General features: G+C 41.9%; 1 protein-coding gene across 1 annotated transcript in view; it reads left to right on the top strand.

Annotated features, from left to right (window-relative positions):
- Positions 1-25,934, top strand: part of RAB11FIP5 (RAB11 family interacting protein 5) — a 355,500-nt gene that overhangs the window by 153,734 nt on the left and 175,832 nt on the right. Inside the window, exon 3 of the mRNA XM_053704358.1 lies at positions 24,357-24,999. Within this exon, the coding sequence (XP_053560333.1) occupies positions 24,357-24,999 (643 nt within the window). The remainder of the gene's footprint in view (positions 1-24,356; positions 25,000-25,934) is intronic.

Here is a 25,934-nt window from a genome sequence, read left to right as displayed (position 1 = left end):
AGTTCTTTGATTCCTCAAACAAGGGTAACCTTTCTGGGTTTCCAGATAGATTCAGTGTCCATGACTCTGTCTTTAACAGACAAGAGACGTCTAAAATTGATTACAGCTTGTCGAAACCTTCAGTCACAATCATTCCCTTCGGTAGCCTTATGCATGGAAATTCTAGGTCTTATGACTGCTGCATCGGACGCGATCCCCTTTGCTCGTTTTCACATGCGACCTCTTCAGCTCTGTATGCTGAACCAATGGTGCAGGGATTACACGAAGATATCTCAATTAATATCTTTAAAACCGATTGTTCGACACTCTCTAACGTGGTGGACAAATCACCATCGTTTAATTCAGGGGGCTTCTTTTGTTCTTCCGACCTGGACTGTAATTTCAACAGATGCAAGTCTCACAGGTTGGGGAGCTGTGTGGGGATCTCTGACGGCACAAGGAGTTTGGGAATCTCAGGAGGTGAGATTACCAATCAATATTTTGGAACTCCGTGCAATTTTCAGAGCTCTTCAGTTTTGGCCTCTTCTGAAGAGAGAATCGTTCATTTGTTTTCAGACAGACAATGTCACAACTGTGGCATACATCAATCATCAAGGAGGGACTCACAGTCCTCTGGCTATGAAAGAAGTATCTCGAATTTTGGTTTGGGCGGAATCCAGCTCCTGTCTAATCTCTGCGGTTCATATCCCAGGTGTAGACAATTGGGAAGCGGATTATCTCAGTCGCCAAACGTTGCATCCGGGCGAATGGTCTCTTCACCCAGAGGTATTTCTTCAGATTGTTCAATTGTGGGGGCTCCCAGAGATAGATCTGATGGCCTCTCATCTAAACAAGAAACTTCCCAGGTATCTGTCCAGATCCCGGGATCCTCAGGCGGAGGCAGTGGATGCATTATCACTTCCTTGGAAGTATCATCCTGCCTATATCTTTCCGCCTCTAGTTCTTCTTCCAAGAGTAATCTCCAAGATTCTGAGGGAATGCTCGTTTGTTCTGCTAATAGCTCCGGCATGGCCTCACAGGTTTTGGTATGCGGATCTTGTCCGGATGGCATCTTGCCAGCCATGGACTCTTCCGTTAAGACCAGACCTTCTGTCACAAGGTCCTTTTTTCCATCCGGATCTGAAATCCTTAAATTTAAAGGTATGGAGATTGAACGCTTGATTCTTGGTCATAGAGGTTTCTCTGACTCCGTGATTAATACTATGTTACAGGCTCGTAAATCTGTATCTCGAGAGATATATTATAGAGTCTGGAAGACTTATATTTCATGGTGTCTTTCTCATCATTTTTCTTGGCATTCTTTTAGAATACCGAGAATTTTACAATTTCTTCAGGATGGTTTGGATAAGGGTTTGTCCGCAAGTTCTTTGAAAGGACAAATCTCTGCTCTTTCTGTTCTTTTTCACAGAAAGATTGCTATTCTTCCTGATATTCATTGTTTTGTACAAGCTTTGGTACGTATAAAACCTGTCATTAAGTCAATTTCTCCTCCTTGGAGTTTGAATTTGGTTCTGGGAGCTCTTCAAGCTCCTCCGTTTGAACCTATGCATTCATTGGACATTAAATTACTTTCTTGGAAAGTTTTGTTCCTTTTGGCCATCTCTTCTGCTAGAAGAGTTTCTGAATTATCTGCTCTTTCGTGTGAGTCTCCTTTTCTGATTTTTCATCAGGATAAGGCGGTGTTGCGAACTTCTTTTGAATTTTTACCTAAAGTTGTGAATTCCAACAACATTAGTAGAGAAATTGTGGTTCCTTCATTATGTCCTAATCCTAAGAATTCTAAGGAGAAATCATTGCATTCTTTGGATGTTGTTAGAGCTTTGAAATATTATGTTGAAGCTACGAAATCTTTCCGTAAGACTTCTAGTCTATTTGTTATCTTTTCCGGTTCTAGGAAAGGCCAGAAAGCTTCTGCCATTTCTTTGGCATCTTGGTTGAAATCTTTAATTCATCTTGCCTATGTTGAGTCGGGTAAAACTCCGCCTCAAAGAATTACAGCTCATTCTACTAGGTCAGTATCTACTTCCTGGGCGTTTAGGAATGAAGCTTCGGTTGACCAGATCTGCAAAGCAGCAACTTGGTCTTCTTTGCATACTTTTACTAAATTCTACCATTTTGATGTATTTTCTTCTTCTGAAGCAGTTTTTGGTAGAAAAGTTCTTCAGGCAGCGGTTTCAGTTTGAATCTTCTGCTTATGTTTTTTGTTAAACTTTATTTTGGGTGTGGATTATTTTCAGCAGGAATTGGCTGTCTTTATTTTATCCCTCCCTCTCTAGTGACTCTTGTGTGGAAAGATCCACATCTTGGGTAGTCATTATCCCATACGTCACTAGCTCATGGACTCTTGTTAATTACATGAAAGAAAACATAATTTATGTAAGAACTTACCTGATAAATTCATTTCTTTCATATTAACAAGAGTCCATGAGGCCCACCCTTTTTTGTGGTGGTTATGATTTTTTTGTATAAAGCACAATTATTCCAATTCCTTATTTTATATGCTTCGCACTTTTTCTTATCACCCCACTTCTTGGCTATTCGTTAAACTGATTTGTGGGTGTGGTGAGGGGTGTATTTATAGGCATTTTAAGGTTTGGGAAACTTTGCCCCTCCTGGTAGGAATGTATATCCCATACGTCACTAGCTCATGGACTCTTGTTAATATGAAAGAAATGAATTTATCAGGTAAGTTCTTACATAAATTATGTTTTCCAATAGACGCCACCACACGGGACTTATGGCAAACGGTCCCTAAGGTGGAGGGAGCAGTTTCTACTTTAGCTAAGCGTACCACTATCCCGGTGGAGGATAGCTGTGCCTTTTCAGATCCAATGGATAAAAAGTTAGAGGGTTACCTTAAGAAAATGTTTGTTCAACAAGGTTTTATATTACAACCCCTTGCATGCATTGCGCCCGTCACGGCTGCGGCAGCATTTTGGTTTGAGTCTCTGGAAGAGACCCTTGACTCAGCGACATTAGATGAGATTTCACTTAAGCTTAAAACCCTTAAGCTAGCTAATTCATTTATTTCTGATGCCGTAGTACATTTAACTAAACTTACGGCTAAGAATTCCGGATTCGCCATTCAGGCACGCAGAGCGCTGTGGCTAAAATCCTGGTCAGCTGATGTAACTTCTAAATCGAAACTACTTAACATACCTTTCAAGGGGCAGACTTTATTCGGGCCCGGTTTGAAAGAAATTATCGCTGATATTACGGGAGGTAAAGGCCATGCCCTGCCTCAAGACAGAGCCAAACCCAGGGCTAGACAGTCTAATTTTCGTGCCTTTCGTAATTTCAAGGCAGGAGCAGCTTCAACTTCCTCTGCTCCAAAACAGGAAGGAGCTGTTGCTCGCTACAGACAAGGCTGGAAACCTAACCAGGCCTGGAACAAGGGCAAGCAGGCCAGAAAGCCTGCTGCTGCCCCTAAGACAGCATGAAGTGAGGGCCCCCGATCCGGTAACGGATCTAGTGGGGGGCAGACTCTCTCTCTTCGCCCAGGCTTGGGCAAGAGATGTCCAGGATCCCTGGGCGTTGGAGATCATATCTCAGGGATATCTTCTGGACTTCAAAGCTTCTCCTCCACAAGGGAGATTTCACCTTTCAAGGTTGTCAACAAACCAGACAAAGAAAGAGGCGTTTCTACGCTGTGTACAAGACCTTTTACTGATGGGGGTGATCCATCCAGTTCCGCGGTCGGAACACGGACAAGGGTTTTACTCAAATCTGTTTGTGGTTCCCAAAAAAGAGGGAACCTTCAGACCAATATTGGATTTAAAGATCCTAAACAAATTCCTAAGAGTTCCATCATTCAAGATGGAAACTATTCGGACAATCTTACCCATGACCCAAAGAGGTCAGTACATGACCACAGTGGATTTAAAGGATGCTTACCTTCACATACCGATTCACAGAGAACATTACCGGTATCTAAGGTTTGCCTTCCTAGACAAGCATTACCAGTTTGTAGCTCTTCCCTTCGGGTTGGCTACGGCTCCAAGAATATTTACAAAGGTTCTGGGCTCTCTTCTGGCGGTACTAAGACCGCGAGGAATCTCGGTAGCTCCGTACCTAGACGACATTCTGATACAAGCGTCAAGCTTTCAAACTGCCAAGTCTCATACAGAGTTAGTGCTGGCATTTCTAAGATCGCATGGGTGGAAAGTAAACGAGGAGAAGAGTTCTCTCTTACCACTCACAAGAGTTCCCTTCTTGGGGACTCTTATAGATTCTGTAGAAATGAAAATTTACCTGACAGAGGACAGGTTAACAAAGCTTCTAAATGCTTGCCGTGCCCTTCATTCCATTCAACACCCGTCAGTGGCTCAATGCATGGAGGTAATCGGCTTAATGGTAGCGGCAATGGACATAGTTCCTTTTGCACGCCTGCACCTCAGACCGCTGCAATTTTGCATGCTAAGTCAGTGGAATGGGGATTACTCAGATTTGTCCCCTACGCTGAATCTGGATCAGGAGACCAGAGATTCTCTTCTATGGTGGCTTTCTCGGCCACATCGGTCCAGGGGGATGCCCTTCAGCAGGCCAGACTGGACAATTGTAACTACAGACGCCAGCCTTCTAGGTTGGGGCGCTGTCTGGAATTCCCTGAAGGCTCAGGGATCATGGACTCAAGAGGAGAGTCTCCTTCCAATAAACATTCTGGAATTGAGAGCAGTTCTCAATGCCCTTCTGGCTTGGCCTCAGTTAGCAACTCTGAGGTTTATCAGGTTTCAGTCGGACAACATCACGACTGTGGCTTACATCAACCATCAGGGAGGGACAAGAAGTTCCTTAGCGATGATGGAAGTATCAAAGATAATTCGCTGGGCAGAGTCTCACTCTTGCCACCTGTCAGCGATCCACATCCCAGGAGTGGACAACTGGGAGGCGGATTTCCTAAGTCGCCAGACTTTTCATCCGGGGGAGTGGGAACTTCATCCGGAGGTCTTTGCCCAAATACTTCGACGTTGGGGCAAACCAGATATGGATCTCATGGCGTCTCGCCGGAACGCCAAGCTCCTTCGTTACGGGTCCAGGTCCAGGGACCCGGGAGCGGTCCTGATAGATGCCTTGACAGCACCTTGGACTTTCAGGATGGCTTATGTGTTTCCACCCTTCCCGATGCTTCCTCGTTTGATTGCCAGGATCAAACAGGAGAAGGCATCAGTGATTCTAATAGCGCCTGCGTGGCCACGCAGGACCTGGTATGCAGATCTAGTGGACATGTCATCCTGTCCACCTTGGTCTCTGCCTCTGAGACAGGACCTTCTAATTCAGGGTCCTTTCAAACATCAAAACCTAATTTCTCTGAAGCTGACTGCATGGAAATTGAACGCTTAATTTTATCAAAGCGTGGATTTTCGGAGCCAGTAATTGATACCTTAATACAGGCTAGGAAACCTGTTACCAGGAAAATTTACCATAAGATATGGTGTAAATACTTACACTGGTGCGAATCCAAGGGTTACTCATGGAGTAAGGTTAGGATTCCTAGGATATTGTCTTTTCTACAAGAAGGTTTAGAAAAGGGTTTATCTGCTAGTTCGTTAAAGGGACAGATCTCAGCTCTGTCCATCCTTTTACACAAGCGTCTGTCAGAAGTTCCAGACGTTCAGGCTTTTTGTCAGGCTTTAGCCAGGATTAAGCCTGTGTTTAAATCTGTTGCTCCGCCGTGGAGCTTAAACTTAGTTCTTAACGTTTTACAGGGTGTTCCGTTTGAACCCCTTCACTCCATTGATATCAAGCTGTTATCTTGGAAAGTTCTGTTTTTAATGGCTATTTCCTCGGCTCGTAGAGTCTCTGAATTATCAGCCTTACATTGTGATTCTCCGTATCTGATTTTTCATTCAGTCAAGGTAGTTCTGCGTACTAAACCTGGGTTCTTACCTAAGGTAGTCACTAACAAGAATATCAATCAAGAGATTGTTGTTCCATCATTGTGTCCTAACCCTTCTTCAAAGAAGGAACGACTTCTGCACAATCTAGATGTAGTCCGTGCCCTGAAATTTTATTTACAGGCAACTAAAGATTTTCGACAAACTTCTTCCCTGTTTGTCGTTTATTCTGGACAGAGGAGAGGTCAAAAGCATCTGCTACCTCTCTATCCTTTTGGCTTCGTAGCATAATACGCTTAGCCTATGAGACTGCTGGACAGCAACCTCCTGAAAGGATTACAGCTCATTCTACTAGAGCTGTGGCTTCCACTTGGGCCTTTAAGAACGAGGCCTCTGTTGAACAGATTTGCAAGGCTGCAACTTGGTCTTCTCTTCATACTTTTTCCAAATTTTACAAATTTGACACTTTTGCTTCCTCGGAGGCTGTTTTTGGGAGAAAGGTTCTTCAGGCAGTGGTTCCTTCCGTATAGAGATCCTGCCTGTCCCTCCCGTCATCCGTGTACTTAGCTTTGGTATTGCTATCCTATAAGTAACGAATTGACCCGTGGACTGACTACACTTAACAGGAGAAAACATAATTTATGCTTACCTGATAAATTCCTTTCTCCTGTAGTGTAGTCAGTCCACGGCCCGCCCTGTTTTTTAAGGCAGGTCTAAATTTTTTAATTATACTCCAGTCACCACTGCACCCTATAGTTTCTCCTTTCTCGTTTGGTTCTCGGTCGAATGACTGGGTGTGACGTAGAGGGGAGGAGCTATATAGCAGCTCTGCTTGGGTGATCCTCTTGCACTTCCTGTTGGGGAGGAGTTAATATCCCATAAGTAATGATGACCTATGGACTGACTACACTACAGGAGAAAGGAATTTATCAGGTAAGCATAAATTATGTTTTTCTGTGACACTCTAAGCTATGGTTGGGCACTTTGTTTATAAAGTTCTAAATATATGTATTCAAACATTTATTTGCCTTGACTCAGGATGTTCAACATTCCTTATTTTCAGACAGTCAGTTTCATATTTAGGATAATGCATTTGAATCAATCATTTTTTCTTACCTTAAAAAAATTTGACTCTTTTTTTCCCTGTGGGCTGTTAGGCTCGCGGGGGCTGAAAATGCTTCATTTTATTGCGTCATTCTTGGCGCGGACTTTTTTGGCGCAAAAAATCTTTTCTGTTTCCGGCGTCATACGTGTCGCTGGAAGTTGCGTCATTTTTGACGTCCTTTTGCGCCAAAAATGTCGGCGTTCCGGATGTGGCGTCATTTTTGGCGCCAAAAACCATTTAGGCGCCAAATAATGTGGGCGTCTTATTTGGCGCTAAAAAATATGGGCGTCGCTTTTGTCTCCACATTATTTCAGTCTCATTTTTTCTTTGCTTCTGGTTGCTAGAAGCTTGTTTATTGGCATTTTTTCCCATTCCTGAAACTGTCATTTAAGGAATTTGATCAATTTTGCTTTATATGTTGTTTTTTCTCTTACATATTGCAAGATGTCTCACGTTGCATCCGAGTCAGAAGATACTTCAGGAAAATCGCTGTCTAGTGCTGGAACTACCAAAGCTAAGTGTATCTGCTGTAAACTTTTGGTAGCTATTCCTCCGGCTGTTGTTTGTATTAATTGTCATGACAAACTTGTTAATGCAGATAATATTTCCTTTAGTAATGTACCATTGCCTGTTGCAGTTCCTTCAACATCTAAGGTGCAGAATGTTCCTGATAACATAAGAGATTTTGTTTCTGAATCCATCAAGAAGGCTATGTCTGTTATTTCTCCTTCTAGTAAACATAAAAAATCTTTTAAAACTTCTCTCTCTACAGATGAATTTTTAAATGAACATCATCATTCTGATTCTGATGACTCTTCTGGTTCAGAGGATTCTGTCTCAGAGATTGATGCTGATAAATCTTCATATTTATTTAAAATGGAATTTATTCGTTCTTTACTTAAAGAAGTACTAATTGCTTTAGAAATCGAGGATTCTGGTCCTCTTGATACTAATTCTAAACGTTTAGATAAGGTCTTTAAATCTCCTGTGGTTATTCCAGAAGTTTTTCCTGTTCCTAATGCTATTTCTGAAGTAATTTCCAGAGAATGGGATAAATTGGGTAATTCATTTACTCCTTCTAAACGTTTTAAGCAATTATATCCTGTGCCGTCTGACAGATTAGAATTTTGGGACAAGATCCCTAAGGTTGATGGGGCTATTTCTACCCTTGCTAAACGTACTACTATTCCTACGTCAGATGGTACTTCGTTTAAGGATCCTTTAGATAGGAAAATTGAATCCTTTCTAAGAAAAGCTTATCTGTGTTCAGGTAATCTTCTTAGACCTGCTATATCATTGGCTGATGTTGCTGCAGCTTCAACTTTTTGTTTGGAAACTTTAGCGCAACAAGTAACAGATCATGATTCTCATAATATTATTATTCTTCTTCAACATGCTAATAATTTTATCTGTGATGCCATTTTTGATATTATCAGAGTTGATGTCAGGTTTATGTCTCTAGCTATTTTAGCTAGAAGAGCTTTATGGCTTAAAACTTGGAATGCTGATATGGCTTCTAAATCAACTCTACTTTCCATTTCTTTCCAGGGTAACAAATTATTTGGTTCTCAGTTGGATTCTATTATCTCAACTGTTACTGGTGGGAAAGGAACTTTTTTACCACAAGATAGAAAATCTAAGGGTCAAAACAGGGCTAATAATAGTTTTCGTTCCTTTCGTTTCAACAAAGAACAAAAGCCTGATCCTTCATCCTCAGGAGCAGTTTCAGTTTGGAAACCATCTCCAGTCTGGAATAAATCCAAGCCTTCTAGAAAGGCAAAGCCAGCTTCTAAGTCCACATGAAGGTGCGGCCCTCATTCCAGCTCAGCTGGTAGGGGGCAGGTTACATTTTTTCAAAGAAATTTGGATCAATTCTGTTCACAATCTTTGGATTCAGAACATTGTTTCAGAAGGGTACAGAATTGGTTTCAAGATGAGACCTCCTGCAAAGAGATTTTTTCTTTCCCGTGTCCCAGTAAATCCAGTGAAAGCTCAAGCATTTCTGAATTGTGTTTCAGATCTAGAGTTGGCTGGAGTAATTATGCCAGTTCCAGTTCTGGAGCAGGGGATGGGGTTTTATTCAAATCTCTTCATTGTACCAAAGAAGGAGAATTCCTTCAGACCAGTTCTGGATCTAAAAATATTGAATCGTTAAGTAAGGATACCAACGTTCAAAATGGTAACTATAAGGACTATCTTGCCTTTTGTTCAGCAAGGGCATTATATGTCCACAATAGATTTACAGGATGCTTATCTGCATATTCCGATTCATCCAGATCATTATCAGTTCCTGAGATTCTCTTTTCTGGACAAGCATTACCAGTTTGTGGCTCTGCCGTTTGGCCTAGCTACAGCTCCAAGAATTTTTACAAAGGTTCTCGGTGTCCTTCTGTCTGTAATCAGAGAACAGGGTATTGTGGTATTTCCTTATTTGGACGATATCTTGGTACTTGCTCAGTCTTTACATTTAGCAGAATCTCATACGAACCGACTTGTGTTGTTTCTTCAAGATCATGGTTGGAAGATCAATTCACCAAAAAGTTCATTGATTCCTCAGACAAGGGTAACCTTTCTGGGTTTCCAGATAGATTCAGTGTCCATGACTCTGTCTTTAACAGACAAGAGACGTCTAAAATTGATTTCAGCTTGTCGAAACCTTCAGTCACAATCATTCCCTTCGGTAGCCTTATGCATGGAAATTCTAGGTCTTATGACTGCTGCATCGGACGCGATCCCCTTTGCTCGTTTTCACATGCGACCTCTTCAGCTCTGTATGCTGAATCAATGGTGCAAGGATTACACAAAGATATCTCAATTAATATCTTTAAAACCGATTGTACGACACTCTCTAACGTGGTGGACAGATCACCATCGTTTAATTCAGGGGGCTTCTTTTGTGCTTCCGACCTGGACTGTAATTTCAACAGATGCAAGTCTCACAGGTTGGGGAGCTGTGTGGGGATCTCTGACGGCACAAGGAGTTTGGGAATCTCAGGAGGTGAGATTACCGATCAATATTTTGGAACTCCGTGCAATTTTCAGAGCTCTTCAGTCTTGGCCTCTTCTAAAGAGAGAATCGTTCATTTGTTTTCAGACAGACAATGTCACAACAGTGGCATACATAAATCATCAAGGAGGGACTCACAGTCCTCTGGCTATGAAAGAAGTATCTCGAATTTTGGTTTGGGCGGAATCCAGCTCCTGTCTAATCTCTGCGGTTCATATCCCAGGTATAGACAATTGGGAAGCGGATTATCTCAGTCGCCAAACGTTGCATCCGGGCGAATGGTCTCTTCACCCAGAGGTATTTTTTCAGATTGTTCAAATGTGGGAGCTTCCAGAAATAGATCTGATGGCCTCTCATCTAAACAAGAAACTTCCCAGGTATCTGTCCAGATCCCGGGATCCTCAGGCGGAAGCAGTGGATGCATTATCACTTCCTTGGAAGTATCATCCTGCCTATATCTTTCCGCCTCTAGTTCTTCTTCCAAGAGTAATCTCCAAGATTCTGAAGGAATGCTCGTTTGTTCTGCTGGTAGCTCCGGCATGGCCTCACAGGTTTTGGTATGCGGATCTTGTCCGGATGGCCTCTTGCCATCCGTGGACTCTTCCGCTACGACCAGACCTTCTGTCGCAAGGTCCTTTTTTCCATCAGGATCTCAAATTCTTAAATTTAAAGGTATGGAGATTGAACGCTTGATTCTTGGTCAAAGAGGTTTCTCTGACTCTGTGATTAATACTATGTTACAGGCTCGTAAATCTGTATCCAGAGAGATATATTATAGAGTCTGGAAGACTTATATTTCTTGGTGTCTTTCTCATCATTTTTCTTGGCATTCTTTTAGAATTCCGAGAATTTTACAGTTTCTTCAGGATGGTTTAGATAAAGGTTTATCCGCAAGTTCTTTGAAAGGACAAATCTCTGCTCTTTCTGTTCTTTTTCACAGAAAGATTGCTAATCTTCCTGATATTCATTGTTTTGTACAAGCTTTGGTTCGTATAAAACCTGTCATTAAGTCAATTTCTCCTCCTTGGAGTTTGAATTTGGTTCTGGGGGCTCTTCAAGCTCCTCCGTTTGAACCTATGCATTCTTTGGACATTAAATTACTTTCTTGGAAAGTTTTGTTCCTTTTGGCGATCTCTTCTGCCAGAAGAGTCTCTGAATTATCTGCTCTTTCTTGTGAGTCTCCTTTTCTGATTTTTCATCAGGATAAGGCGGTGTTGCGAACTTCTTTTGAATTTTTACCTAAAGTTGTGAATTCCAACAACATTAGTAGAGAAATTGTGGTTCCTTCATTATGTCCTAATCCCAAGAATTCTAAGGAGAAATCGTTGCATTCTTTGGATGTTGTTAGAGCTTTGAAATATTATGTTGAAGCTACTAAGTCTTTCCGAAAGACTTCTAGTTTATTTGTTATCTTTTCCGGTTCTAGAAAAGGCCAGAAAGCTTCTGCCATTTCTTTGGCATCTTGGTTGAAATCTTTAATTCATCTTGCCTATGTTGAGTCGGGTAAAACTCCGCCTCAAAGGATTACAGCTCATTCTACTAGGTCAGTTTCTACTTCCTGGGCGTTTAGGAATGAAGCTTCGATTGATCAGATTTGCAAAGCAGCAACTTGGTCCTCTTTGCATACTTTTACTAAATTCTACCATTTTTATGTATTTTCTTCTTCTGAAGCAGTTTTTGGTAGAAAAGTACTTCAGGCAGCGGTTTCAGTTTGAATCTTCTGCTTATGTTTTTCATTAAACTTTTATTTGGGTGTGGATTATTTTCAGCAGGAATTGGCTGTCTTTATTTTATCCCTCCCTCTCTAGTGACTCTTGCGTGGAAAGATCCACATCTTGGGTAATCATTATCCCATACGTCACTAGCTCATGGACTCTTGCTAATTACATGAAAGAAAACATAATTTATGTAAGAATTTACCTGATAAATTCATTTCTTTCATATTAGCAAGAGTCCATGAGGCCCGCCCTTTTTTGTGGTGGTTATGATTTTTTTGTATAAAGCACAATTATTCCAATTCCTTATTTTATATGCTTTCGCACTTTTTTCTTATCACCCCACTTCTTGGCTATTCGTTAAACTGAATTGTGGGTGTGGTGAGGGGTGTATTTATAGGCATTTTGAGGTTTGGGAAACTTTGCCCCTCCTGGTAGGAATGTATATCCCATACGTCACTAGCTCATGGACTCTTGCTAATATGAAAGAAATGAATTTATCAGGTAAGTTCTTACATAAATTATGTTTTTAACACTTAGTTATACGTTTTTGTTTTTTTATATGTATGATTTTTTAATGTTTTTAGTTTCCCTAAAAGCAAAATAATTTAACTTGCCAATTCTCTCCCACTGATTATAATGCAATGTTCTGCACAGAAACTTTAACCAGCCTGGTGGCATGATGAAGTAGCCAGGATGGGGCAGTGGAATACTTTGTAATATCATACATTTCTTTCTGCTAACCAAAGCACAAATAAATTGCTTACATTAACATAAATGTTTTAATAATTGTGCAAGAAAGATTGGGAAAAAAAAATGAATAGTAGATCATTTTAGCTTATTTTTGGCTTAAAGGGATAGTCTACTCCAGAATTGGTTATTGTTTAAAAAGATAGATAATCCTTTTATTTACCATTCCCCAGTTTTGCAGAGAAAACACTGTTATATTAATACACTTTTTACCTTTGTGATCACCTTGTATCTAAGTCTCTGCAGACCGCCCCCTTATTTCAGTTCTTTTGACAGACTTGCATTTTAGCCAATCGGTGCTGACTCCTAGGTAACTCCACGGGAGTGAGCACAATGTTATCTATATGACACTGATGAACTAGCGCTGCCTAGCTGTAAAAAACTGTCAAAATTCCCTGAGATAAGAGGCGGCCTTCAATGGCTTAGAAATTGGCATATGAGCCTACCTAGGTTTAGCTTTCAACAAACAATACCAAGAGAACAAAGCAAATTTGATGATAAAAGTAAATTGGAAAGTTGTTTAACCCTTTGAGTGCTAACGATAGCTCTGAGCCGTCGCAGAGTTTACCACTCTGGTGCCAACAACGGCTCAGAGCCATCAATGGCACTCTCCCACCTTGAGGGAGATCTGGGGGCTCCCACCCGCTCCTACCCCGGCAATCGTGCCTGTATAGTGACAGGCATTGCTGTGGCTTCCCGTTTTGCGTGATGACGTCACCACGCAAAATATATTAACAAAATGACAATGTTAAGTATAGGAAAAGGGGGCATGCTGCTTAGAAGTCTGTATCTCAGGCATCTAAGCAGCTACAGACCCCCAATACCCACCATTAGTAAGGTAATCGCCTAACCTTTCCAACAGTAAGTCTTGGGGATATGGAAAAAAACTAAAGTTAAAATAAATAAATAATTAAAAACAGCTGAGCACCCAGGTGGGAAAGTGCTTAGCACTCAAAGGGTTAAAATTGAATGCCCTATCTGAATCATGAACGTTTAATTTAAACTAGACTGTCTCTTTAAATTTTAGCAGGATGTTCAGTAGAATCAGTCAGAGGTGTGCCCATTAGACAACACTGCAATGTATGATACATTGAAAGCCTGATTTATTCTACAAGATACGACGAGTCCACGGATTCATCCTTGTGGGATATTATCCTCCTGCTAATTGGAAGTGGCAAAGAGCACCACAGCAGAGCTGTATATATAGCTCCTCGCTTCCCTCCACCCCCAGTCATTCTCTTTGCCTATGTAGTAATAGGAAGAGGTAAAGTGAAAGAGGTGTTCATTTTTAGTTTCTTCAATCAAGAAGTTTTTTATTTTAAATGGTACCGGTGAGTACTATTTTCATCAGGGAGAACATAGAAGATTTCTTCCCTGAGGTTGATGACCTTAGCAGCTGTCACTAAGATCCTGGCTGTTTCCCACAGAAGTCCTGAAGGTAGTACAAGAGAAATCTTCAGTGTGGAGAACGTTTGTATGCTACAAGCAGCATTGAGGTATGTTCAGTCATTTATTTCTGAGGAGACTTTGTACATCAGAATTGGCTGACTTAATTCCAAAATGGGGAAAGGGGTAAGCAGTACACCTTTAACTAGTAAGAGGGTATTACTGAGCTCCTTGTATGTTTTATATAAATGGGCTTCATGCAGAGTTTTATTGCAAAAGACACTGGGAGAGATGACTGTGATATGAGAATTGGTTTTTGGGACCACATGGTTTAGATTTTTCCGCTTTTACTCATTACATGTATAACAATTAAAAATCTAAAGATTGCCATGTTTATACATTTGTTTGGATAAAGAACATATTTTAATACCACATGGCTTATTCTAAACCGCTTCCCATGCGGTTGCTTAGTCGGCTAATGCGACGTCCATAGTGGGCGGGGCCTAGTTTTCGAGCCTTAGACGTGCAGTTTACTTTGAGGAGAGAGAAAGCAGGCATTGGCTCCGGTTGGGCCCAAACCTTGTTTTTGCTGACCGGATTGGTGTCGAGTCGTTCTGCAGTTCCCTGGGGGCAGGTAGGCACCACAGCAGAGCTGTGGTGAGGTGCAGGGGTTGTTTTTTCATTCTAATACAGTTTTTTTCTGTTTATTCATCCTGTAGAGGGTAATTTCACCCCTTGCCTTAGGGTGCAATAATTTTTGGCACTTACGTATAAGTGTATTTAACTATTTAACGTTATTAGCGTTTTCTAGCAGTTTAGGGAAAAAATTGTGCGCTTTTATTTTTTAAAGGTACAGTACACGTTTTTTTCAAATATTGTTTAATTCAATAAATAAAGTATTTAACGACTGTTGTGGTTATTACTAGTCTGTTCAACATGTCTGACATTGAAGAAAGTCAGTGTTCTATGTGTTTAGTAGCCATTGTGGAACCCCCTCTTACATTGTGTCCTTCTTGTACTGAAAGGGCCTTACACTGTAAAGAACATATTTTAGGTAATGAAAGTTTGTTTAAGGATGATTCTCAGTCTGAAGAGAATCAGGATATGTCATCTAATTCTCCCCAAGTGTCACAACCTTTAACGCCCACTCAAGTGACACCAAGTACTTCTAGTGCGTCTACTTCTTTTACTCTGCAAGATATGGCTGCAGTCATGTCAACTACCCTTACAGAGGTTTTATCTAAATTACCATTATTACAGGGTAAACGCAGTAGGCCAGGTATTAATGCAAATACTGAACCCTCTGATGCTTTATTAGCCATTTCCAATGTACCCTCACAGTGCTCTGATTTGGGGGTCAGGGAATTGTTGTCTGAGGGAGAACTTTCAGATTCAGGAAATGGGTTGCCTCAGACAGATTCGGACGTCACGTCCTTTAAATTTAAACTTGAACACCTCCGCTTGTTGCTCAGGGAGGTTTTAGCAACTCTAGATGATTGTGACCCTATTACAATTCCTCCAGAGAAGTTGTGTAAGACGGATAAATATCTAGAGGTGCCTACTTACACTGATGTTTTTCCGGTTCCTAAAAGAATTTCGGAAATTGTTAAAAAGGAATGGGATAGACCAGGTATACCTTTTTCTCCCCCTCCTAATTTTAAGAAAATGTTTCCTATATCAGACACCATTCGGGATTCTTGGCAGACGGTCCCTAAGGTGGAGGGAGCTATTTCTACCCTAGCTAAGCGTACAACTATACCTATCGAGGACACTTGTGCTTTCAAAGATCCTATGGATAGAAAGTTAGAGGGTCTTCTAAAGAAATTATTTGTTCAACAGGGTTTTCTTTTACAGCCTACAGCCTGCATTGTTCCAGTAACTACTGCAGCGGCTTTCTGGTTTGACGCCCTAGAAGAGTCTCTGAAGGAAGAGACACCTTTTGGAGTAAATTTTGGACAGAATTAAAGCTCTCAAGTTTGCCAATTCTTTTATCACAGATGCTGCTTTTCAAATTGCTAAATTAGCGGCGAAAAATTCAGGCTTTGCCATTTTGGCGCGCAGAGCATTATGGTTAAAATCGTGGTCTGCTGACGTGTCATCCAAATCTAAGCTTTTAGCTATTCCCTTCAAGGGTAAGACCCTATTCGGGTCTGAATTGAAAGAGATCATTTCTGACATTACTGGAGGTAAAGGTCACGCCCTACCTCAAGACAAGTATCTTAAGATGAGGGGTAAACAAAACCATTTTCGTCCCTTTCGAAATTTTAAGGGAATACCCTCTGCTTCCTCTACTAAGCAGGAAGGGAATTTTGCTCCATCCAAGTCAGTCTGGAGCCCTAACCAGGCTTGGAATAAAGGTAAACAAGCTAAGAAGGCCGCTGCTGCTACCAAGACAGCATGAAGGGGCGGCCCCCGATCCGGGACCGGATCTAGTAGGGGGCAGACTTTCCTTCTTTGCTCAGGCTTGGGCAAGGGATGTTCAGGATCCCTGGGCATTGGAAATTGTAACCCACGGATATCTACTGGAATTCAAGAATTGTCTCCCAAAAGGGAGATTTCATCTTTCACGTTTGTCTGCAGACCAGACAAAGAGAGAGGCGTTCTTACGCTGTGTAGAAGACCTCTATACCATGGGAGTAATTTGTCCAGTTCCAAAGCTGGAACAGGGACAGGGGTTTTACTCAAATCTTTTCATGGTTCCCAAAAAAGAGGGAACCTTCAGACCCATTTTAGATCTCAAAGGTCTAAACAAATTTCTCAGAGTTCCATAGTTCAAGATGGAGACTATACGGACAATCTTACCAATGATCCAGGAGGGTCAATACATGACCACCGTGGACCTGAAGGATGCATACCTTCACATTCCGATTCACAAGGATCATCATCAGTTTCTAAGGTTTGCTTTTCTAAACAAACACTAGCAGTTTGTGGCTCTTCCTTTCGGGTTGGTCACAGCTCCAAGAATCTTCACAAAAGTGTTGGGGTCCCTTTTAGCGGTTCACAGGCCGTGGGGCATAGCAGTAGCGCCCTATCTGGACAATATTTTGATCCAGGCGTCAACCTATCATCTGACCAAATCTCACACTGAGATTGTGTTGTCGTTTCTAAGAACTGACGGTTGGAAAGTGAACATAGAAAAGAGTTCACTGGTTCCACAGACAAGAGTTCCCTTCCTGGGGACTCTGATAGACTCGGTAGAGATGAAAATATTTCTGACGGAGGTCAGAAAATCGAAGCTTCTAAATACTTGCCGAGCACTTCAGTCCATTCCTCGGCCATCAGTGGCTCAGTGCATGGAGGTCATTGGATTAATGGTAGCGGCAATGGACAACATCCTGTTTGCTCGCTTTCATCTCAGACCACTGCAGCTGTGCATGCTCAGACAGTGGAATGGGGACTATGCAAATTTATCTCCTCAGATACTTCTGGATCAAGAGACCAGAGGCTCAATTCTTTGGTGGTTATCGCCGGATCATCTGTCCCAAGGGACATGCTTCCGCAGACCCTCATGGGTAATAGTGACGACGGACGCCAGCCTTCTAGGCTGGGGTGCAGTCTGGAATTCCCTGAAGGCTTCAGGGTGTGTGGACTCAGGTGGAGTCTCTACTTCCAATCAATATTCTGGAACTGAGGGCAATATTATTATTATTATTTTATTATTATTATTATTAGGTATTTGTAGAGCGCCAACAGATTCCGCAGCGCAGTAAACAGTCGGTGTACAGGATAGCTTTTGTAGGGGTCAAGTGGGTAGAGGGTCCTGCTGAGAGTTTCACTGTTGTAGTCGGCTCTCATGAAGCGATCTGTAAACAGCTGGGCCCATAGGCTTACAATCTAAGGGGTTCAAGGGTAAAGCAATGTCGTTAGGAAAGGTTAGTGTTGGTTGTATGCATCCCTGAATAGTAGAGTTTTTAGGGAGTGCTTGAAGCTGTTAAAACTAGGGGAGAGTCTTATGGAGCGAGGCAGGGCATTCCACAAGATGGGGGCCAGTCTGGAGAAGTCCTGTGAATGTGAGGAAGTAACAGGAGAGGAGGAGATCCTAAGCTGATCGAAGGGGACGGGAGGGAGAGTATCTAGAGACAAGTTCTGAGATGTAGGGGGGAGCAGTGCAGTTGAGAGCTTTATATGTCAGGGTGAGGATTTTATGTTTAATCCTAGAGGCAAGAGGAAGCCAGTGAAGGGATTGGCAGAGAGGTGCAGCAGATGAAGAGCGACGAGTAAGGAAGATGAGCCTAGCAGAGGCATTCATAATGGATTGTAAAGGAGCTATGCGGCAGCTAGGTAGACCAGAGAGGACGGAATTGCAGTAGTTGAGACGGGAAAGGATGAGAGAGTGGATTAAAATCTTGGTTGTATCTTGTGTAAGGAAATGTCTAATTTTAGCAATGTTTTTAAGGTGGAAGCGGGCAGGCTTTAGCCAAGGACTGAATGTGAGGAGTGAAGGAAAGATCTGAGTCAAGTGTGACCCCAAGACATCGGACGTGCGGGGTAGGGGTAATGATGGAATTATCAACAGTTATAGAAATTTTGGGGGTGGAGACATTGGAAGAAGGGGAAAAAATAAGGAGTTCAGTTTTGGAGAGATTTAGCTTAAGGTAGTGAGAGGACATCCAAGATGAGATGTGAGAAAGACAGTTAGTGACACGGGTTAGTAAGGAAGGAGGTAGGTCTGGTGCAGAGAGGTAGATTTGGGTGTCATCGGCATACAAATGGTATTGAAACCCATGTGTCTTTATTAAGGAACCTAGTGACGACGTGTAGATTGAAAAGAGAAGGGGACCAAGGACAGAGCCTTGAGGTATCCCAACAAAGTGGTAACAGGGCAGAGGATGCTCCGGAGAAGGCTGCACTAAATGTACGGTTAGTCAGATAGGAAGAGAACCACGAGAGAGCTGTGTCACAGATGTCGAAGGATTGGAGGGTTTGGAGCAGAAGAGGGTGGTCAACAGTGTCAAAGGCTGCAGACAGGTCAAGGAGGATAAGCAGAGAGAAGTGGCCTTTGGATTTTGCTGTAAGTAGGTCATTGGTAACCTTGATAATTGCTGTCTCTGTAGAGTGATGGGAACGAAATCCAGATTGCAGTGGGTCAAGAAGAGAGTTTAGTGTAAGGAAATGGGATTGACGTGCGTAAACTAGCATTTCGAGGTGCTTTGAGGCAAGAGGGAGTAGGGAAATAGGGCGGTAATTGGAAGGGGAGGTTGGATCAAGGGAAGGTTTTTTGAGGATAAGTGTGACCAATGCATGTTTTACAGATGAGGGAAATATACCAGTGCTGAGGGAGAGGTTGAAAATGTGTGCGAGTATGGGGGTGAGGGTAGGAGAGAGGGAGGGGAGTAACTGTGAGGGGATGGGGTCGAGGGGACAGGTAGTGAGGTGGGAGGACAGTATAAGGGCAGAAACTTCATCCTCATTAACAGGGGCAAAAGAGCTGCATTTTTGGATATTTGGGTTTTGGGTGATCGTGAGCTTTTGAGGGGGTGGGAGATTGGAAGTATGTTGAGAGCTGATTTCACTTCTGATGGAGCCAATTTTGTTTTTGAAGTGGCTTGCAAAATCTTGAGCTGAGAGAGGTTGTGTTAGGAGGTGGGGGTGGGCGGAGAAGAGTGTTGAACGTGGAGAACAGACGTTTAGGGTTAGAGAAAAAAGTAGAGATGAGATTAGAAAAATATTGTGGCTTATAAAGATTAAGGGCAGAATAGTAGGAGTTCAGGATGAACTTGTAGTGAAGAAAGTCAGCTGAACTCCGAGATTTCCTCCAATGTCGCTCAGCAGTACGGGAGCATCTGCGTAGGTATCGTGTCAGAGGAGTATGCCAGGGCTGAGGATGAGAGTGTGGTTTCTGAGCTAAGGTTGGAGGGGCCAGAGTGTCAATGACCGATGTAAGGGTGGAATTATACTGGCAGATAGATTGGTCAGGGCAGGAGAAGGAGGTGATGGATGAGAGGAGAGGTTTGAGAGAGCTAGCGAGCTGATGCAGATCTAGTGACTTAGTGCTTCTGTGAAGTTTGGTGTGAGGGGTAGAGGGAGGGGGAAGTTGTAGGTAGGGAAGTGATGTTGCAAGTTAGAAGATGATGGTCAGAGAGAGGAAAAGGGGAGTTTGTTAAATTTGAAAGAGTGCATCGATAGGTGAAAATCAGATCAAGGGAATGACCATCTTTGTGAGTGGGAGAGTCAGTCCATTGTGACAGGCCGAAAGAGGAAGTCAGTTGAAGAAGTTGTATTGCAGAGGAGGCATTGGGATTGTCAAGAGGGATGTTAAAGTCGCCAAGAATGAGGGCAGGGGTGTCTGAGGAAAGGAAATAAGGAAGCCAGGCAGCAAAGTGATCTAAAAATTGAGTTGGGGAGCCAGGGGGGCGGTATATGACTGCAACACGTATAGAGAGGGGAGAGAATAACCGAATCATGTGTGCTTCAAATGAAGAAAATGTGAGTGAAGAGAAGGGCTGTATTTGTTGGAAGGTGCAACGAGAGGAAAGTAAAATACCGACACCACCTCCTTGTCTATTGCCAGACCTAGGAGTGTGGCTGAAATGGAGACCCCCATGTGACAGTGCAGCAGTGGATGCTGTGCCTGAAGCAGAGAGCCAGGTTTCTGTAAGAGCCAGAAGGTTAAGAGAGTGGGAGATAAAGAGATCATGGATAGAAGTGAGCTTGTTGCAAACAGAGCGAGAGTTCCAGAGTGCACAAGTGAAGGGGGAGGGGGTTTTAGATGTAAGAGGAATGCGATTAAGGTTACCAGAGTTTAGTTTATGAAGTCTATTGAAAGGCACACAAGGATGTGAAAGGTTAGGAGGTTGTGAGGGACCAGGATTAGGGGAGATGTCGCCAGCAGCTACTATGAGCAAGAGGGAGAGTGAGATGAGAAGCAGATTTGCAGTAATGAGACTGTTGTTTGGCTGAAGTGCAGGGGGGAGAGAGAGTGTTTAGGAATAGGTAAAGTTCATGAGTACAAAAGTAAGGTGAGTATAAGAGAGATGGGCTAATGAACAGTGCAGGTGGAGAAGGAGTAAGTGAGTAATGTAGTTTGTTATAGAGACAAGAGGTAGCAAAAAGGAGTATGAAGATATTGAGCATTATTATGAAAGTGGGAACCAAGTAAACACATAAGACACAGTGTTACAGCAGCACTTGCAAAAGGATACAATGAGATACATAAAACACAGTATTACAACAGTACTTGCCTTGTGTCTTGCCCCTTGCCCAATCCTTGTTCAATCCTTGTATGATTCTTAAAAATTAGTGCCTCACTAATAAAATGTTCACTTAATTCTTGTATAATTCTTAAAAATTAATGCCTCACTTATAAAATGTTCACTTAATTCTTGTATAATTCTTAAAAATTAGTGCCTCACTTATAAAATGTTCACTTTAAAAATGTGAACATATGCTATTGTTAAAAAGTACACAGCCCTGTAAGCAGTGCACCCCCTGTGCAGTACACATCCCCAAACTAGTCTGAAATATATACAGGTAGGGCAGTCAGCTGAGTCCACTAAATTTAGTTAATTGCTAATCAAAGACAGTTGGTAAGGCCAATTGGAATGTTAGAATCTGCTCAGGCTGAGATGAGTTAAGTAAACAGACAATAAAATTTGGAGGGGGTTAAAACTGTGACATAAAAGAACTATACATTTTAGAGTTATAGCAAGTATTGATAAGGATTGAGCATCACATGGCAATTAACTAGACATTAGAATTGAGACATTGGGAAAAATCATTACAAAAATGCAGGACTTAATTTTAACAGCCTAAATTCATGTGCTCAATATATATATATATACACAGAGAGACTTGGCGTAAAATGACAGAAATGCAGGAAATAGCATGATTTCAATGCAGGGCCTTAATTCACGTACCAAAAAGAGAGACTTGGTGTAAAATGACAGAAAAGCAGGAAATAGCAGGATTTCAATGCAGGGCCTTAATTCACGTACCAAAAAGAGACTTGGTGTAAAATGACAGAAAAGCAGGAAATAGCAGGATTTCAATGCAGGGCCTTAATTCACGTACCTGAAAGCAGAAGAGACAGTAGGTTAACTCAGCATTCCTTAGCAGATGTCAGTAGGCAGTTTGTTAGTTAGTAACCAGCAGTGTGGAGAGTATTGAGTGTAATTCTTGTATAATTCTTAAAAATTAGTGCCTCACTTATAGAATGTTCACTTTGAAAATGTGAACATATGCTATTGTTAAAGGTACACAGCCCTGTAAGCAGTGCACCCCCTGTGCAGATATATTATAATATTCAATGCACTTCAGGCATGGCCTCAGTTGGCTTCGGCCAAATTCATAAGATTCCAGTCAGACAATATTACGACTGTGGCATATATCAATCATCAGGGGGGAACAAGGAATTCTTCAGCGATGATAGAGGTATCCAAGATAATCCGATGGGCGGAGGCTCACTCTTGCCATCTATCGGCAATTTACATCCCAGGAGTAGAGAACTGGGAAGCAGACTTTCTAAGTCGTCAGACTTTTCATCCGGGGGAGTGGGAACTCCATTCGGATGTGTTTGCAGCATTGGTTCATCAATGGGGCAGACCGGAATTGGATCTGATGGCATCTCAACAGAATGCCAAACTTCCAAGATATGGATCCAGGTCGAGGGATCCTCAGACCGCATTGATAGATGTCTTGGCAGTGCCGTGGTCGTTCAGCCTAGCTTATGTGTTTCCACCTTTCCCTCTCCTGCCTCGCGTGATTGCGAGAATCAAACAGGAGAGATCTTCAGTAATTCTGATAGCGCCTGCGTGGCCACGCAAGACTTGGTATGCGGATCTAGTGGAGATGTCTTCTCTGCCACCGTGGAAACTTCCTTTGAGACAGGACCTTCTCATTCAAGGTCCTTTCCAACATCCAAATCTAATTTCTCTGCAGCTGACTGAGTGGAGATTGAACGCTTGATTTTATCTATGTGAGGATTCTCTGAGTCGGTCATTGATGCTTTGATTCAGGCACGTAAGCCTGTCACTAGAAAAATTTACCATAAGATATGGCGCAAATATCTTTATTGGTGCGATTCCAAGGGCTACTCATGGAGTAGGGTTAGGATTCCTAGGATTTTGTCTTTTCTCCAAGAAGGATTGGAGAAGGGGCTATCAGCTAGTTCCTTAAAGGGACAAATTTCTGCCTTATCAATTTTGCTTCACAAATGTCTGGCGGATGTTCCAGACGTTCAGTCCTTTTGTCAGGCTTTAGTCAGAATCAAGCCTGTGTTTAAACCAATTGCTCCGCCATAGAGTTTGAATTTAGTTCTCAATGTTCTTCAAGGGGTTCCGTTTGAAACCATGCATTCCATAAATATAAAGTTGTTATCTTGGAAAGTTTTTAGTTTTTGGTTGCTATCTCTTCTGCTCGAAGGGTTTCTGAGCTTTCTGCATTACAATGTAATTCGCCTTATCTTATATTCCATTCTGATAAGGTGGTTTTACGTACTAAACCTGGATTCCTTCCTAAGGTTGTTTCAAATAAGAATATTAATCATGAAATTGTTGTTCCTTCCTTGTGTCCTAATCCTTCTTCTAAGAAGGAACGTCTGTTACATAATTTGGACGTGGTTCGTGCCTTGAAGTTACAAGCGACCAAGGAGTTCCGTCAATCATCTTTTCTATTCATTGTTTATTCTGGAAAGCGTAGGGGTCAAAAAGCTACGGCTACCTCTTTCTTTTTGGCATCATCCGCCTGACATACGAGACTGCTGGACAGCAGCCTCCTGAAAGGATTATGGCTCATTCTACTAGAGCTGTGGCTTCCACATGGGCTTTTACAAAACAATGCTTCTGTTGAACAGATTTGTAAGGCTGTGACTTGGTTCTCCCTTCATACTTTTTACAATTTTTCCAAATTTGATACTTTTGCTTCTTCTGAGGCTATTTTTATGAGAGAGGTTCTTCAAGCAGTGGTGCCTTCCGTTTAGGTATCTGTCTTGTCCCTCCTGTTCATCCGTGTCCTGTAGCTTTGGTATTGTATTCCACAAGTAAGGATGAATCCGTGGACTCGTCGTATCTTGTAGAAGAAAAGTAAATTTATGCTTACCTGATAAATTTATTTCTTCTACGATACGACGAGTCCACGGCCCACCCTGTCTTTTTTTTTTTTTAAGACAGATTGTATTTATTTTCTTTTTCAAACTTCAGTCACCTCTGCACCTTTTAGCTTTTCCTTTCTCTTCCTAAAACCTTCGGTCGAATGACTGGGGGTGGAGGGAAGGGAGGAGCTATATACACAGCTCTGCTGTGGTGCTCTTTGCCACTTCCTGTTAGCAGGAGGATAATATCCCACAAGTAAGGATTAATCTGTGGACTTGTTGTATCGTAGAAGAAATCAATTTATCAGGTAAGCATAAATTTCCTTTTTTAGACCCTCTGCCGCCAAGCCAAAGCTATAATATATGAATCTGTAGTTCAGGAAGTTTGGCATTTGGAACAGCGTTATATGTGACCAAGAGCTGCTAGAATAAATATATTAATATTGCTCCTGTTGCGTATCATATTTTTGCTGTTTATGGTTGTTTCTGGTTTATACTGGCATATTTGTCTTTGTCTTTTTATCTCTTCTAGTTAAAGATGAAGAAGCATCCCCTCGGATGACTCACAAGAGAGCCTTTAGTGATGAGGTCAGCAAGCTTAAAATGTTCCCTGAACCTAAGTTTGTGCAGAACTTGAATCCAAAAAGCAGCCCCATCTCAAAATCCTCTGTTTGTATCAACGGAAGCCACGTCTATGCTGAAGTACCAATGCCAAAGCCGACTGCTAGCTCACTTGAGAAATCTTCCCTTGCATCGAGATCATTTCAGAACATAGCTAAGAAAACAGAGGAGGCTCCTCCAACTGAGGGAGCTGGAGGACAACTCCATGACAAGCCAGAAAAGAAACAAGAGTGGAAGCCATCTGTCCCTTCTACCCCACCCCACGAAGAGACAAGAATCTCTGCCAGAATCAGTGCTCAAAAACCAAAGATTGAAGAAATCAGTCAGGAGGGCAAGCCTGTGCAGATCACCACACCCTTGGTGTTTATAGAAGACGTGTCTAAGGATGGGCGGCAAGACAGCAGTGGGAAAGAAGGGAAGAAACCAAAGGTCAAGACTAGCCCTGTGGAGCCGACTAATGTCACAGCTCATATTCCGGCAAGTGCAGAGGAAAAGGGCAAGACAGACAGTTGGTTTAGTTCCAAAAACACCAAGGAATCATCACAGAAACCAAGGTTGGTATTGTTATGCTTTTTTGTGTGCATGTTGTGTGCATAATATACAAATATTTTAACATTCTTCTATTATTGTCTTTTGGATACATAAAAGGGACACTGTAGTCTAAAAAAATTAATTTATATCAGGGATGGCCAACTCACAGCTTCTAAAATATTGACTTGTAACCACCATGTGTTAGGAAGTTGGCCATCCCTGATTTATAATAAAGAGCTGCATTAAAACATGTTCAGTATTTTTTATTTTTATTTTTTGTTCACAAAAATGTGTAGTGAAATCTATTTAAATTTAAATTAATACAGCTGGTATCCTACTATGCTTATTGGCCAATAGGCAATGCTGGCAAAAGCTCATTGGCTGATCCGCACTGTTAACTAATGCTAAGTCATTGAGCATTAGTGAGAAGTGCGTTATGGACACTGGTGTGTAAATTTAAACTTAAACTTGTTTTACTTCATAATTATTCAGACCTTAAAATGTCAACATATTTTAAAAGCTGCTCTTTCATATTGATGATCAAAAAAGAGTTTTACTATGTTCTTCTTAATTGCAAGATTATGTATAAGGGCCAAGGAGGGAGGTGTTATTCAGAAGAAATACAGGGGTCAGGCATTGGGGTTAAAAGAGAGGCAAGAGGGAGAGCGCCTAGGTGATTGACCTAATCGTAGACTGCATACCCCAGTTCTGCTGCACCATAATCCCTTCTGCTTCTACATGCATCTTTTTGAAGAGGGTGGGGCTTAAAGGGACATTAAAATAATAAATAAATGATAGAATGATGTATTCAAAGAAAATATTAGTCTGACAATAACATGTTGATATATTTCTTTTAAGACACAATGAGTCCACGGATCATCTTAATTACTAATGGAATATTCACCTCCTGGTCAGCAGGAGGAGGCAAAGCGCACCACAGCAGAGCTGTTAAATAGCT

Source organism: Bombina bombina, chromosome 2 (assembly GCF_027579735.1).
Source record: "Bombina bombina isolate aBomBom1 chromosome 2, aBomBom1.pri, whole genome shotgun sequence".
Classification (NCBI taxonomy): domain Eukaryota; kingdom Metazoa; phylum Chordata; class Amphibia; order Anura; family Bombinatoridae; genus Bombina; species Bombina bombina.
This window is presented reverse-complemented; position numbering and strand designations above follow the sequence as displayed.